General features: G+C 26.4%; 4 protein-coding genes across 6 annotated transcripts; 2 read left to right on the top strand and 2 right to left on the bottom strand.

Moving 5' to 3' along the window:
* Positions 1-195: 195 nt before the first annotated feature.
* Positions 196-4,612, bottom strand: LOC138184638 (N(G),N(G)-dimethylarginine dimethylaminohydrolase 1). Its single transcript, XM_069122753.1, has 5 exons — positions 4,180-4,612; positions 3,750-3,852; positions 3,578-3,675; positions 1,941-2,036; positions 196-1,845 (listed from the first exon to the last, which is right to left on the bottom strand). The coding sequence occupies exons 1-5, from the start codon at positions 4,435-4,437 to the stop codon at positions 1,591-1,593; spliced, it is 810 nt and encodes a 269-aa protein (XP_068978854.1). The 5' UTR covers positions 4,438-4,612; the 3' UTR covers positions 196-1,590.
* A 143-nt stretch (positions 4,613-4,755) lies between these two features.
* On the top strand, positions 4,756-11,623 carry LOC138184637 (ribitol 5-phosphate transferase FKRP). The gene is made up of 3 exons (XM_069122752.1): positions 4,756-5,439; positions 5,529-5,786; positions 5,977-11,623. The coding sequence occupies exons 1-3, from the start codon at positions 4,972-4,974 to the stop codon at positions 6,757-6,759; spliced, it is 1,509 nt and encodes a 502-aa protein (XP_068978853.1). The 5' UTR covers positions 4,756-4,971; the 3' UTR covers positions 6,760-11,623.
* LOC138184636 (dynein intermediate chain 2, ciliary) lies at positions 8,486-12,436 on the bottom strand. Of its 2 annotated transcripts, none has more exons than XM_069122750.1 (15): positions 12,351-12,436; positions 11,625-11,722; positions 11,429-11,536; positions 11,136-11,337; positions 10,949-11,053; positions 10,690-10,811; positions 10,539-10,622; positions 10,285-10,471; positions 10,047-10,208; positions 9,844-9,987; positions 9,660-9,766; positions 9,372-9,549; positions 9,066-9,297; positions 8,758-8,991; positions 8,486-8,663 (listed from the first exon to the last, which is right to left on the bottom strand). In XM_069122750.1, exons 2-15 carry the CDS (start codon positions 11,688-11,690, stop codon positions 8,486-8,488), a joined length of 2,109 nt encoding a protein of 702 aa, XP_068978851.1. In that variant the 5' UTR covers positions 11,691-11,722; positions 12,351-12,436. The 2 variants fall into 2 exon arrangements, with proteins under 2 accessions (XP_068978851.1, XP_068978852.1); XM_069122751.1 differs by having other exon boundaries at positions 12,374-12,417.
* LOC138184639 (uncharacterized) lies at positions 12,164-14,166 on the top strand. Of its 2 annotated transcripts, none has more exons than XM_069122755.1 (6): positions 12,164-12,524; positions 12,609-12,721; positions 12,832-12,949; positions 13,056-13,137; positions 13,225-13,408; positions 13,493-14,166. In XM_069122755.1, the coding sequence occupies exons 3-6, from the start codon at positions 12,881-12,883 to the stop codon at positions 13,704-13,706; spliced, it is 549 nt and encodes a 182-aa protein (XP_068978856.1). In that variant the 5' UTR covers positions 12,164-12,524; positions 12,609-12,721; positions 12,832-12,880; the 3' UTR covers positions 13,707-14,166. The 2 variants fall into 2 exon arrangements, with proteins under 2 accessions (XP_068978856.1, XP_068978855.1); XM_069122754.1 differs by having other exon boundaries at positions 12,175-12,524; positions 13,222-13,408.
* The last annotated feature ends 9 nt before the right edge of the window (positions 14,167-14,175 follow it).

Raw genomic sequence — 14,175 nt, 5'->3', positions numbered from 1 at the left:
TAAAATTTTAAAATTAAATTACATTGCTGGTACTTTACTGAGTCACTCATAATAAAGTATTGCAAATGTTTTGTGAGAACGTTTTTTAAATACGTAAATCTATTATTTTATTAATGGATCTAGTAATAAATACATTCACATTTCTCCATTCACTTAGGTAGGGAATCAATTAATCAAAACTAGACTATAACGTCTAGCATATATTTTTTATTTTGTTTACAACTTCGTAGCCTTATACACTTTGGAAAATTTTTTGAGAAATATACAGAATGACACTAAACCTAATATTATAACGTGTAAAATATTCATTGTGAAATCATTTTCAATTTACAAAATTTATATAATTGCAATAAAAAAGAATAAGAAGAGTTGCAAAAATAAAAGAAAAATTTGGATTAATATGAAAACATTCATATTAAAGTATATAAAAATATAACAAACTGATTTTAATATTGTAATGATTTTAAGAAATATCAAGAAATTATATTATAGTACTACAAATCGTATTGATACTCTACAGTTGTAAATTTGCCAAAACGGTTTAAGCTTGCTGCAATATATATTGTGTATATATGAAATTTGTTCTTATACAGAAATTTTACTTCTCCTTTTGCTCAGTAGACTCTTAACCATGTAACTTTGCTATAATGTGAATCAGCATGTTAACTCTTAACTATCAGTGCTTTTATATATCATTAACTCTGTAGTACATAATTGAATTATAGAAGAACTCTATTTGAATAGGTGAACATTAAGTGAACACTTTTAATAGACTAGTAGCAAATGCATTCAAAGGTATTAGAATACTGATGATTGATGATTCTAATAACTGATTTTTAATAATATAACACAAAATATCAAAAGTCGAAGACATAGATTGGTATTAGGTTTTTTATTTTTATTTTATGATTTTGTTCTTTTTGTGCTTAATTAAAAATTCATTTTGATTTACTTGTATAATCTATAGATCAATTTTTTTTTATATTTTTGGTCTTTATAAAAAAGAAATTTTGTGCAATATAATTAAATTACTATAATATTTTGATATTAAATTTATTGTATGTAAAAGTTCATCATATATTATTAAAATATAAAATATAACTAAAAAACAATCATAAAATAGGTTTGAAATCACGAAAATATAAAAAATATGTATTTATAAATGCTGTCATAATAAAATTGAAACATATCAAAAAAAGATGAATATTATATAAATGGCAAGATAGAAATTATGACTTCATGTGATATAAAACTACAAATTAGGTAAATAAAGTCTCAATATATTATCTCTACTGTAAATACGTTAAAATCAAATATATTAATCTTCTTAATTATAAAATCTCTTTTATATTAAGATAATCTTTTTATAAAATAATTACAAAATAATCTTTCTGTTCATTAAAGTAGTTATTAGAGTTTTGGAGTGACGTACATGCTACGTCAATATTATAGTTTTTTGCACAGCATTTTGGTAATATTTCCTATTAGAAATATTTAAATTCTTGATTTTATGGTTCACATCAATATATGATCCTAGCAATTTAACACGTTTGCTAGGTTGTCATATTTTTCTGGTCTTCATTCCTTAGCTTAAATACTGCGAATATGTCTGGGTCTACGCACCAGTAAACAACAAGAAGTTAAACCGGAACTAACCTTCGCTAATTCAGACATACGTAAGGATCTGGTTGGAAACTCAATTTTTTCTGCAAAAACTTTACTTGATTGTGGAATCTCATCTTCTGATCTATGAATTAGAGTTCCATTAACATAAAGTACATTCGCTGCAGCATCTTCAGGCACAGTTAATGTTTGGTAACTATAAGTTGCTTCCCTCTCAATTCTCTGCATTATAAACAATATATTATGTAAAAGATGGGCAAATTGAAAAGATATAAACAAATGTAAAAAGTAATGATATTTAAATTACAAATAAATACCTTCAAGACTTCTTGAGATTCTTTTCCAGCACCTACACAAATAATATCAGGGCCAGCCATTGTAACTAAACCTTTAAGACGCTTGGATTCAGCAACCTATAAACAATAATTAAATAAAAATATAAATATTTTCAATCTCAAACAATACATGAATTGTAATCATGAATGTAATAATGATAAAATTATTAACCTTTTTTTTATATTCATGATATTTATATTATTTCAGATGTAACTTAGGTTAGAACAAAATAGATACATATTTAGATAATTTAAGCATCATTTTCATCAGCTAGCTTTTATAATAAACACAATGCATAAAATAGAAAATGAAAAATGAATACATATATGTAAGTCCTCTGTAGAATTGCATAAGAAAAATAACCAAGTAAAATTGATGGAATTACTATTTTTGATTTATGAGTTTAATATGCATAATAAGAGTAGCAAATAATGTATCTTCAATCAATTATTAAAATTTTATAATTATAGAAATTAAAATATACTTTTTAACAAAAATATTTTTGTATATTCTACATACATTTTTTTTATATATACTTATAAAATTGATTGAAGTTGCACAGTATGAAATTCTACAATATGACAAATTTATGCAAAAAGATACAAACATTAAACACATGCAAGAGTGAAATATGATCTTGTGTATCAGTGTATGTATGTGTTTCATGTGCACAATTACACCAAGCCATAACTTACATACTACGTATATAAAACTCCATTTCTGAAAGCATTCTGTTTAAAATCTGTAATGGGTAATTGTAAAAAGTATATTCACAAACAAATTTGTTGGAACTGTGCAAAATTGTGTTTCTAAATCGTGAAATCTTTTTTCAATATAATATGCAAAAGAGAGTCAGTCTAATACACCCAAACCTGAATTGGGGCTGAGGTAAGACTCTCCACTATCACCTCTTCACCACCATCACCCACCTTAAATGAATACCAGAATGGTAAGTTGTTTGATCTTAACCTTTTGTTGTGGTCAATCATATTTTATAACCTATATGTGTAAGTGTGTGTGGTCTCACGCGCATTTATGTTATGTATTATATAAGTAGTATGCTTTAAACGAGTTTTCTTAATATAAGTAGTAATATCTTTTAGTTTAATATTTACTAACAAAACTATTTGGTAATTCATATGCAACTAATAATATAGACTATAATTATTAATTTAATATATGGATATAAAATTCAAAGTACAATTACCCATATCATATATTATTACATGACTTCATTAAACTAACTTTCAAGATATAATAAAGACTACATGATATAGATACTAATAATACAAAAAAGTATATTTCTAAAACAATCACAATACACATATATGTTTTAATTTCTTTATAACACATAATACTCATTGATGACACAGATTATATAATGAAATAAAAATGTTGAAAAATATCAAATAAAATCCAATTATGCAAACAACATCAATTCCTTCTTACTTCAAGAGATATTTAACAAAATAATTCATGCATTATTTTACACTTTTAGAGTAAATATAGATTTATATAAAATAGAGGACTGAAATGTTAGTGTAATATATATTAAAAAGCAGATGACTATATAAATTATATTAAATACTACTAACATAACTTTTAATAATTAACCAACCTTAATAGGTACACATGGATATTCTGGGAATGCTGCTGCAACTGCTCTTGCACCTGCTTCATTAGTATAATGAGACAATCCAACAAAAAATTCACGACCTATAATAATCAGTTACTTCTGTTTAATAATTTGGTTGTAAGTTCATTAACTTAATATTAAAAATAAAACTTACCAGTAAATAAAACATCTCCTCCATCTAGACGAGCATTTTTGTCAGCTATTTCTATAAGTGGAATTTCCAATTCCTTCTTTAAAACAGCTCTAATTGTCTCAATCTGGAATTAGATCATCATTATTTTAGTTATTCACACACTGGAAACATTACAGAATAATAATGTTAATACATGTAACAATGTAATGAAGTTATATTCTTTTTATGCGAATATGCACAAAATAATTGTTCAATTCATATTTTTAATTTAATGTTATAATTTGATATACAATATAGTATATTGATATATACTTAAAATGATATTTAATGATTTAGCTTTTCTCTTAAATAATACAATAGCATAATAGACTGAAATTTCATTATTTATATAAAATAACAATAATATAATTAGAAACTATTTATTAATTACTATACGATTTTATAAATATACCTCTTTTAGGCGCGATGGTTCATTGGGCCGTGCTATAAGTGCAATACCATTGCACACAACTGCGATATCTTCGACAAAAACACAGAGCGGTGAATTTTCATCCGGTGGCATTTCAACAACGTCGATGTCGAGTTCTCGTAGAAGCTGAGCAAGTGCCAAATGTTGAGTTCTAGCTTCGTCTAATGTGACCTCGCCTCTTGTACGAAGCGAAAGAGGAATTCTACATAGAACTGCATGAGTATAGCGATGGAGAGGCATGGTACTTCGATAGAAAGGCTTCCGTGTCAAATTTTATCTGAACTTTATTACTTCTCGTTTACGTAAATTATAATACAATGATCACAGAACTAGTTCTACGTTCCTACCAATTTCATTGGAACGCCGATTGCAACAAATGTAGACTTTGACGTTTATGTAAAAACAACAGCAAGACAGTATTCTAAACATTTACACTTGTAATGTCACCAGATCGTAGCGTAATTTTGAATTTTTTAAATGTTGGATTAAAACTTTCGTTTTTTATCACGGAAAATTAGTTAAAAATATTAAAACCTTACAATAATACAATAAATATTTATTAAATGATGATGTAATATAAATAGTATTTCAATTGTTATATTCTTATGTTGCATCCGGAAAATAATAGATTGGCAGTGCTGAGTAGAAGTGAATTGAAACATGCAGAGGTACTGTGATTTGTCAAACATTTAAACGTAATTTGGAGGTGTGATAATATAAGGATGAAATGAAAAAAATTTGATCTACGATGATATCACAAAATATGTGATAATTATGCGTTTTAAGTTTGTAAGAACGTTATTAGTGCTTGCACTGCTAGCTAATATTATTGTGTGGCACAGAATATGGAGGTTATTTTCAACGCAAAACACTTTGCGATTGTTGACACCAACTACCGTCGTAACACCTGATCCTCCGCAAAAACTTCATCGGCGATTAGCTCGATTAGTAACTGTGGTTATACGACAATTTGAAACCTTTGAAAATGATGTAACTTCCACTGTAGAGTCTGTGTTAAGTCTTTTTCCTACTATACCAATTTTAATAGTAAGCAATGAATTACCATATCCTCCATTGGAATTGGACTTTGCAAATGAAAGCATGCAAAATGTTAAACTAATAAACTTGCAACCGGAATTTAATAAATCTTACGATGAAAGAAATCCACTATTTTATATACGTACAAAATACGTTTTATTTTTACCTGATGGTAGTAGGCTTTCTACCAAGCAAAGCATGGAAGTAAGAAATACGTTATATATAACATTATTACTTTATTGTAAGGCAATAGTTTGCTTTTTTTTAATTGTCTTATATCAATTATTTTTCAGGAGACTGTATCACAAACTACAAAATTAGGTGCTGTAGGTGTACCAGTAGGAAGTATAACTTTAAATTGTGTCAATATAGATTTAAAAGTAAAAGAATGGAGCCTGAAGTTCTCATACACAATGGGGACTGAATGTGATGGAATAAATGGAAAACATGCTACAATGCTTGAGACAAAATTATTACGAAAATTAACTGATCCTTTCTTACTACCTTTTACGGATGCATTATATATTCAAACAACTGCATTAGGTGTAAAGGTTTGTACTTTATATTTAATTTTTAACAAAGAAAAGGTTTTTATTAATTTTGTATATTTGAAGGTTTTACTTATTATTTCTTTGTTTAAGTTTATGATTCAAATACTATGATCCACGATGTTTAATGTATAAAAATATATTGATAATAAGCAAAATTTATTCAAGTAAATAATTTATTACATGTTGCCAGATTCATATGTTGTCAAATTATCATTTCAACGAAGGAAAATCATCATATAAAGGTACGCAATTCTTATGGAAGGTACAACAGTTACATCAAGATCGTGAACGAACTATGTTTGAAAAATTGGGAATTAAGAAGGTTACAAGAGCTTCCGATTCTATAGAATGGTATGGCTGTTCTAGAAAAAGTAGTAGATGTTTTGGACCAGTCATAAATGGTATTCCATCTTATCTTTATCAAAATCGGTTTACTCCACCTTGCTGCATCTCAGGATTGAGAAAAGTTGCTCATCATGTGTTTGATAAATTAGAAGAAGTTGGTATCAGATATTGGTTAGAAAGTGGATCTTTACTTGGTGCTATGAGAAATGGTGATATTTTACCATGGGATCATGAAGTACAAATAGGAGTAAATCGTGATGATCTTGAGAGATCGTCATGGTTAATTCAAGCCATGGATAAACCTGTTGTTGACAATCATGGTTTTGTCTGGAAAAAGGCAACAGAAGGTGAATTTTTTGAAGTACAGTATTCAAAGGTAAACCATTTAACTGTAAACATACTTCCATTTTATGCAAAAAATGGGTCTATGCTTAGAGATGCATGGTTTTTAAACAATAAAGATTTTCCAGAGCAATTTCTTCATCCAATGTCAAGTATCGAATTTGCTGGCAGACAAGTGCCATGCCCAAATAATATTAGGGATTTTTTAGAATTAAAATATTTCAGGGGTGTGATAGAAAATCCAGAACTCCCTGGTAAAATTTCTTTTCAAGAGTTTCTTCATTAAAAGTTAATCTTGTAGTAAGTCATATATGAAATTGGGAAAGAAATTTTTCCAAAATACATAATTTAAATTATGTAATCTATAATTATCTCATCTACAAATATATTTAGGCTTTACAATCTTTTTCCATAATTTTAATCATCCGAATTAGTATATCCTATGAAAAAATTGTATTGGGAATACATTATAACATTTTCGAATGAGAAATATTATTTTCCGATATTGTATAAGGTTACGCGATTTTATGCTAGAATAAGAATTATTACTAATTTGGCTAGAAATTTAGTATGAGAACAAAGGGAAGGTTCTATAAAATGTCCTTAAAAATGTAGATGTTATATATTTTCTAACATTTATAATAAATATATAGGTACTTAAATTTTAATTGTATTTAAATAATTGCGTATTGGAGATAAAAAAATTTTCTTTTTTTTGTTTCATTAATAATAAATTGTCATGATATCAAGTTCCTAAGAAAGATTCAGATTGTTTTGAATGTAATATAGTAATGAAACTTGTTGGTTAGATAATTATAAAATATGTTTTTTTTTTGTAAAAGAAATGTAGTTTATAAGTTGATATTATGATTTTAATTTCTTGCATATGCATTGTCAGTATTAATTTAGTATTAAATGTTTCATTTCGATTTCGTTTTATACAACAAATAGATGTGCCAAAGATATAAAAATTATTTAGTTTAATGAATAATATATTTTTTATATTTTTAACTGTATTTATAATCAATATTTTTGTATGTTATTTAGTATTTTTATATATTATTTTAAAATTATTCCTATTTAATATTATATGTTCCTAAATTGTTTTATATAAATGGTAGTATTTTTTCATATACATCATTTTTCTTTCGAAAAAATAATTTGTTCAATAACATTTAATTTGATATAACAACTTATACATAAATATTTCTTTTATATTAAAAAGGTAATTAAAGATAACAGACACTGTGATAGCCAGTGCTTAATACATTTGAAATATCAGAAAATAAGATTTGTGTAATAATAATGCTTGTATTAAGTTTATAGGAAATTGTGCATACTGTTGAATTAAAACACTTTTTAAAACCATTAATCAAATTTTTCTTTATAAGGATATTACAATTTCACTTGGATCACATTTTCTTATAATATTAGCTATTATTAAATACGTAACTCGATATTTACATTGATATTTTCTTAATTATTATCCTTTTTTAATACATATTAAATTTCATATACAAATTTAGGTAACAACAAATATTATTATATGTATACAATTAATGTAAACTATTTCTGAAATCACTTATTCTTTAAAAGTATTTAAAGACTTATTATGAAACTATGTGGTACTGTTATATATGGAATTGCAAAAACATTAATAATTCTGTTTACAAAGGAATGTATTAAAGTAGTTTCATAATCGTTAATAATTGCTTCTAGTCTAGAAGACATGTTATAGTAATTATATAGATAAGTTTAAATTTGTAAATCATTCTAAATTTAGTGCCAATTTCTTCATATAAAGACATAGATATTAATATGTATTTTCTGTTATAGCAAATGTTAATAAAGTGTTGATGTTTACAAAAAATTAGAGAATATTATAATTTTTTATTATAGTATTATACAATAGTGATGATTATCATTATTATCTGCAATATATAATTTTCATATCTAGACAGATTTTATTTTAATAAAGCACATGCAAATATATTTGTGATTAAAAGTATGGCTTAGATTTCTACCCTTACATCTTTTGGTGGTGGTAAAATAGCTGGTTCACGTACAAAACTTAATAATCTTTCTAATTTCATAATTTCTAATTCTCTATGTGTCAAATGAAGTTGCCTCTTAGTTGGTTTTACTTTTAATCTAAGGTTTGGTGACAATTTCAATGTATTTATGGTACCTCTGTTGACGAGACATGGAAATGGAATTGTATTATAACATTATTCATTAAACATACAATTATATCATTGAATAAAACTATAAAATAATTACATACTTATCATCGCCCACTATAATGAATGGTAATTTATTGTTAAATGCAAGTCTAGTTAGTTTATATTTTTTTCTGCTAACAACTGGTTGACTACATATTGGTCGATATTTATTTACATTCAAATCAAATACTGTAACTTTCCCATCATTTGAAACACAAGCTAATACTGTTGAACTATATGGTGCCCATTGAACATCTCCAATGGGAACACCAAGATCAAACATAAATAAAGGTTCCCTAAAACAGTGCATACTTAACAGATAAGAAAAAATTAAGAATTTAAGAAAACTATGAATGTAATTGAAACTTACATCCTATCATCTTCCCATATTTTTATTCTCCAATCACCAGAACAACTTGCAAATATGCTGGAATTGAATTTATTAAATACTATCCGGTAGACTGGCATATTGTGTGCTTCATTATAAGTTCTCATATAAACACTACTATATGCTGTATTGCACTTATAAATTGTTCCTTCTTCTGTTCCTACCAAGAATACATTTTGATCTGCAGGGTGAAATGCTAGACATGTTCCACAACCTAGTAAATTTTATTAATATTTATTGGAGCTTGTTAATCTTAGAAGTTATATTAATGGTATAAAATATTCTCACCCTTAAGTGTAATTATAGTACCATCTGGTCCAGGTATTGGTGGTCTGTCCAGAAAAAGGGTCATCACAGTTGTCAAACCAAGATTATTTTCACTTAATATCCAGTAGTTTACTTTTCCATCAATGCTAACACTATAGAATGCTAAATTACCTTCTTCCGTGTCTGGTGCCCAATGTACCTTGAAAATTATATATCATAAATATTGTATTAATGATAAATACATTTTGAAGTAATTAACACAGTGATGTTGTTAGGCATTTTAGATATTTTTATTTGTAATCAACAAACCTCCCACACAATACCTCCATGTTTTTGAACAACATCATTGCTTCTATATTGAGGGACTGTAGGTGGCAACATAATATTATAAACAGCAACAGCACCATCCATAGTACCTTTATCATTAAAAAAGACAGTATTATAGTAATGATATTCTAATGAAAATGTACTATATAATATTTGTTTTTATTACCAATAACTAAAAGATGTGGATGTTGTTCACTGAAGTCTAAACACATTACAGGAGATTCTGTTGGACAGATCCACTCTGGATATGATGGATTTTTTAAACTAAATAAGCATACTGTTCCATCTATTATCGAATTACTAAATGACACTGAAATATTTTGTATATAAGCATTTGTATATAACCGAATTTTTATATTTTTTACTAACTTGTCCCATATGAAACTGCAAATAAATCATAATATCTACTATTGAAGCATAAATCTGTAACATCATGTTTCTTGGTTTTTTCATACTGAAATTTCCATAAAGGTAGTAATGAACCTTCTCCAACTTTAAATTCATCACTCGGATCATCCCAATATCTGTAATCTAATAATATTTATATTAAATATTTCTCTAAATAAAGTATACATTTTTTTGGGAGTCACTGAATTAAAATATTAACCTTGCGCTATTTCATCAAAAATATTTTGATTTACCATTCGTTCCAATGTTTTTGCAGCTTGTAACATTCTAAATGTTAATGCTGTGGATTCAGTTTGAGCTTTTTTCTTCATATCCTCCTTCTTCAGTTGTAGAAATGGAATTCTTCTTTCTCTTTCTTTTTCACGTTGTTGTTGAGCAAAATCTTCCTAAGATATATATTCATTCTTATTTCTAATTCATATAATTCTGAATGATTTAATTCAAAATACATACCTGATACTCATCAAAAATTGTCCATTGAAAAACATGGGTATTAAATGTCTCTGTTGGAGGTGGTATTGTTTGGGTACTCATTTCCTATAAATTAATATAAAAATAATTAAATAGATCTTAGTCTATAAAATCTAAACTGTTCTATACTTACTCGCATAGGATTGGTATAAGTCAAAGCAGCTCTTTCACAAAAGTTAAATTGATTTGGTATTTTTTTTGGTTTTACTCTTTCTTCTTCATGATCATCTTCATGGTCAGGTTCAGGTTCATGTTCTTCACGATTTTCAATATTTTTTCAAAATTTTGAATTTTAAACACAGAAATTTTTTAATTATTTTGCACTTTTATCAAAAATAAATATTTGAAGAGGTTTTTGTAACTTTCTCTATTATTATAATTAATCATCTTACCTTCTTGCTCTTCAACATCTACTCCTTCTTCTTCGTCTTCTTCCTCTTCTTCTTCTCTTTCTTCCTCATCATCATGTAATATGGCTTCTTCAAAAGGAGTATCCACTACAATGATATATTTAAATGTTACCTAATAAAATATTAAATTAATTGCGAACTTCTTATATTTGTATTTATGGAATTTTACCAACAAGTCCTCCTGCCAATTGTATTCTAGCTTCTTCAGAATCTTTATGCAATAGTGATCCAGGAACACTTAGAACAGTTATTAAATGTGGTGGAGGAGGTAATAATATGAAACTTTTTAATTTCCATGACCACTCAACTAAAGAATCTGGAACTCTTGTGTTATGTATAGTCAGAACTCTTGCAATCTCTTCTTGTAATTCCTAAAGTTTTATTTTTTGAATTAGTTACAAATTTTCTTAAAAACGCGTATTTCGAATGTATGATGTTTCAATAATGAAAAGGTGCACATACTGCATCTGATAATACTAGTTGATCTTCTGGTTTTAAGAAAACTCTTCCTCGTAACCAATCCATATCACCACCACCTAGATCCATACGGCTCTTCAAGAAGCTTATATGCTAAACATAAGTAAGAAAATAGTCATTAATTCTTTATTAAATGAGTCTGAAATTGTATTAAATTAAATAAAATGTGTGAAATACTAACTCTTGCTGGTTCTTTTGATACCTCTGCCACTTTAGAAAGTGTTCTCTTTACTAGTGATGGACGCATGATTCTTGGATTAGAACTTACTTAATATCCAACTACATAGAGAAATATTGCAAATTAGTGTTTATGTTTATTATTATATAAAAGTTATTATTTTCTCTCTATATATATATCTTTATTCTTAATTTTTTAATTTCTTGTTTTCTTTCTAACAATAATGTAATTTTAATATTATATTATTGAATAATATTTATTCAAACTCTTACAATTTAAAATAATAATATTAAAATTTTTCAGTTTATGAAAAGATATGGAATTTCATTTGTATATTTGTATTAACTAAATTGGCTTTTGTACTAGATGAATAGAAAACTGTTTTACTATAGTAAACATATATTAAAAAGCTAAATAAAAACTAAACTGAAGTTCTTTATATCTCTTATTTTTCTCAATAAATATATAGAAATAAGTTTTGGTTTCCTAGGAAACTTGTTATACTATCATAACATTTAAATATTATCTGTTTTAAGTTAATAATTCTGTCATACAATATAATAATTTATTTAAGTTACACCAGGATACAAATTTTAAAGCTTTGAAAATTTAAATATTCGGTGGTTTATATATTAAAAATTTAAAATTATATTATAGTGCTGAATATATGCATAAATAAAGGAATATAATATACTGTGCTCAAATATATTTAATTGTAAATTTATATACATTTAGATAGAGGTAGAGTATACATTTAAACATATAAGATTATCTTTTAAATAAGGGCAATATTTTTAACATATTGTGTGTGGTTATATAGAGAAAGAAAATCAATAATGGAGCATACCATGATAATGTAAGCATGCTTCCTACTAGATAAGTCAGAATAGCTTGCAAATACTTGTAAGTAACAATTTTCAGATTATCTTTCATTAAGCATGGTTTTACATAGAATGTGCATTACATGTAAATTGTATTATATTTCAGAATAAATTATTATTTTTTAAGTACTTGTTCAAAGTACTTGTATATAAAAGATGACAGTACGTAAATTAAAGGTGGAATGTGTGCATTGTTATTGAATATTTAAGTGATAAGAGGTATTATTTTATTAGTTATTTTAAAAAATGTTGCTATATTTATACATGTGATTATGTGTATGAAAATTTTGTGTAATTGGAAATTTAAAAATGTCTTACCTTCATTTCAGATGAATTGAGAGATTTAATCTTTAGTTTACAATACATTTTTATTTTGTGATGGAAGATAGTGGAATTGACAGTGATCCAAAAACCACTAGTCATACAGAAGATGAAAGACTTTTCTTGGTAAATATATGATCCATAATATTATCCATTTTATAAATTAGAATTAAAATAAGTAAATAGAGATAATAATGAAAGAGACACATTGCTTTATTTCTTTTTATTTTAGGGAAGCGATAGCAGTTGTAGCAGCAATCAGACACAAACATCACAGCATAATTCTACTACTAAACAATTGCAAAGAAAGCTTGGTATTGAATTGTTAATTGTTGTTTTATAAATTACAAATATCACAATATTTACTATTTCTTTTATATGTTATCTGTTTTGGGCAGAAGCACGAATTGAACAAGCTAAACGTATTCAGCGTAATTCAGATTATGTGAAGTTGCCAAAATATGATAAGGGATGCGGAAGTGGTAGTAGTGCTGCTGGTCTGATTTCTATTCAAAGACTTCCTGTACCAAATAAGAATAAAGAACATCTTCCTCTTGTTGAATATTGGCATAGTGATAGTGAAAGGTATTTAGTAATATATATATTATATATGTAGTAATTCTTAGTATAGTAAATATAGTATAGTTATATATCTTTATATATTTTTAGTGAAGGAGAAATGACTCTTTTTCCAACAACTAAATCGAAAGATTCCTCCAAGCATAAGCAAGATCTAACTGATACATTTAGTATTGAAGAAATGAGTGAAGAAAGTGAAGATTCTTTAAATTTAGGACCTGCACAACCATCTCCGGAGCTCAAATTTATGAAATCTTATAGATGTACTGGTGATTGCTTTCATTGTCAGTGCCACATATTATAATTCATTGTTATGTACATATATCTTGAATATGTTACAGATTATTTTTTATGCATTATTAAATATTAATTTAATCTCTCAAAGTTTTATGTAATTATGTAATATGAAAGATTTTATATATATCGAATGAAAACTAAATATATCAAATATTTATAAGTTAGATCTATTAAAATGTATAATTGTCTCAATATTTTCCATAAAATGATAAATATTAAGAATAATGAATGAAAGTTGTATTTTACATTTAATTATAATGATGTTTGATGATTAAATGATGTTCAAAAAATCAAATCAAATTAATTGCTCTAGTGATTGTATTATGCGAGCAAAATGATACGCGTCTTATTCGTGACTGAAGAAATTATTGCTAAGGAAATTATTCAAATAGTGTTTCTCAATTGTGCATTGGCAGACCTCGTAACGTCTATTTTGTACGAAGTTGCAGTAGGTAATATCCGCCGCTGTCACTTCA

Source organism: Bombus flavifrons, chromosome 11 (assembly GCF_040668555.2).
Source record: "Bombus flavifrons isolate JBK064 chromosome 11, iyBomFlav1_principal, whole genome shotgun sequence".
Lineage (NCBI taxonomy): Eukaryota > Metazoa > Arthropoda > Insecta > Hymenoptera > Apidae > Bombus > Bombus flavifrons.
Note: the sequence above shows the minus strand (reverse complement) of the source record. Positions and strands in the feature narration are given on the sequence as shown.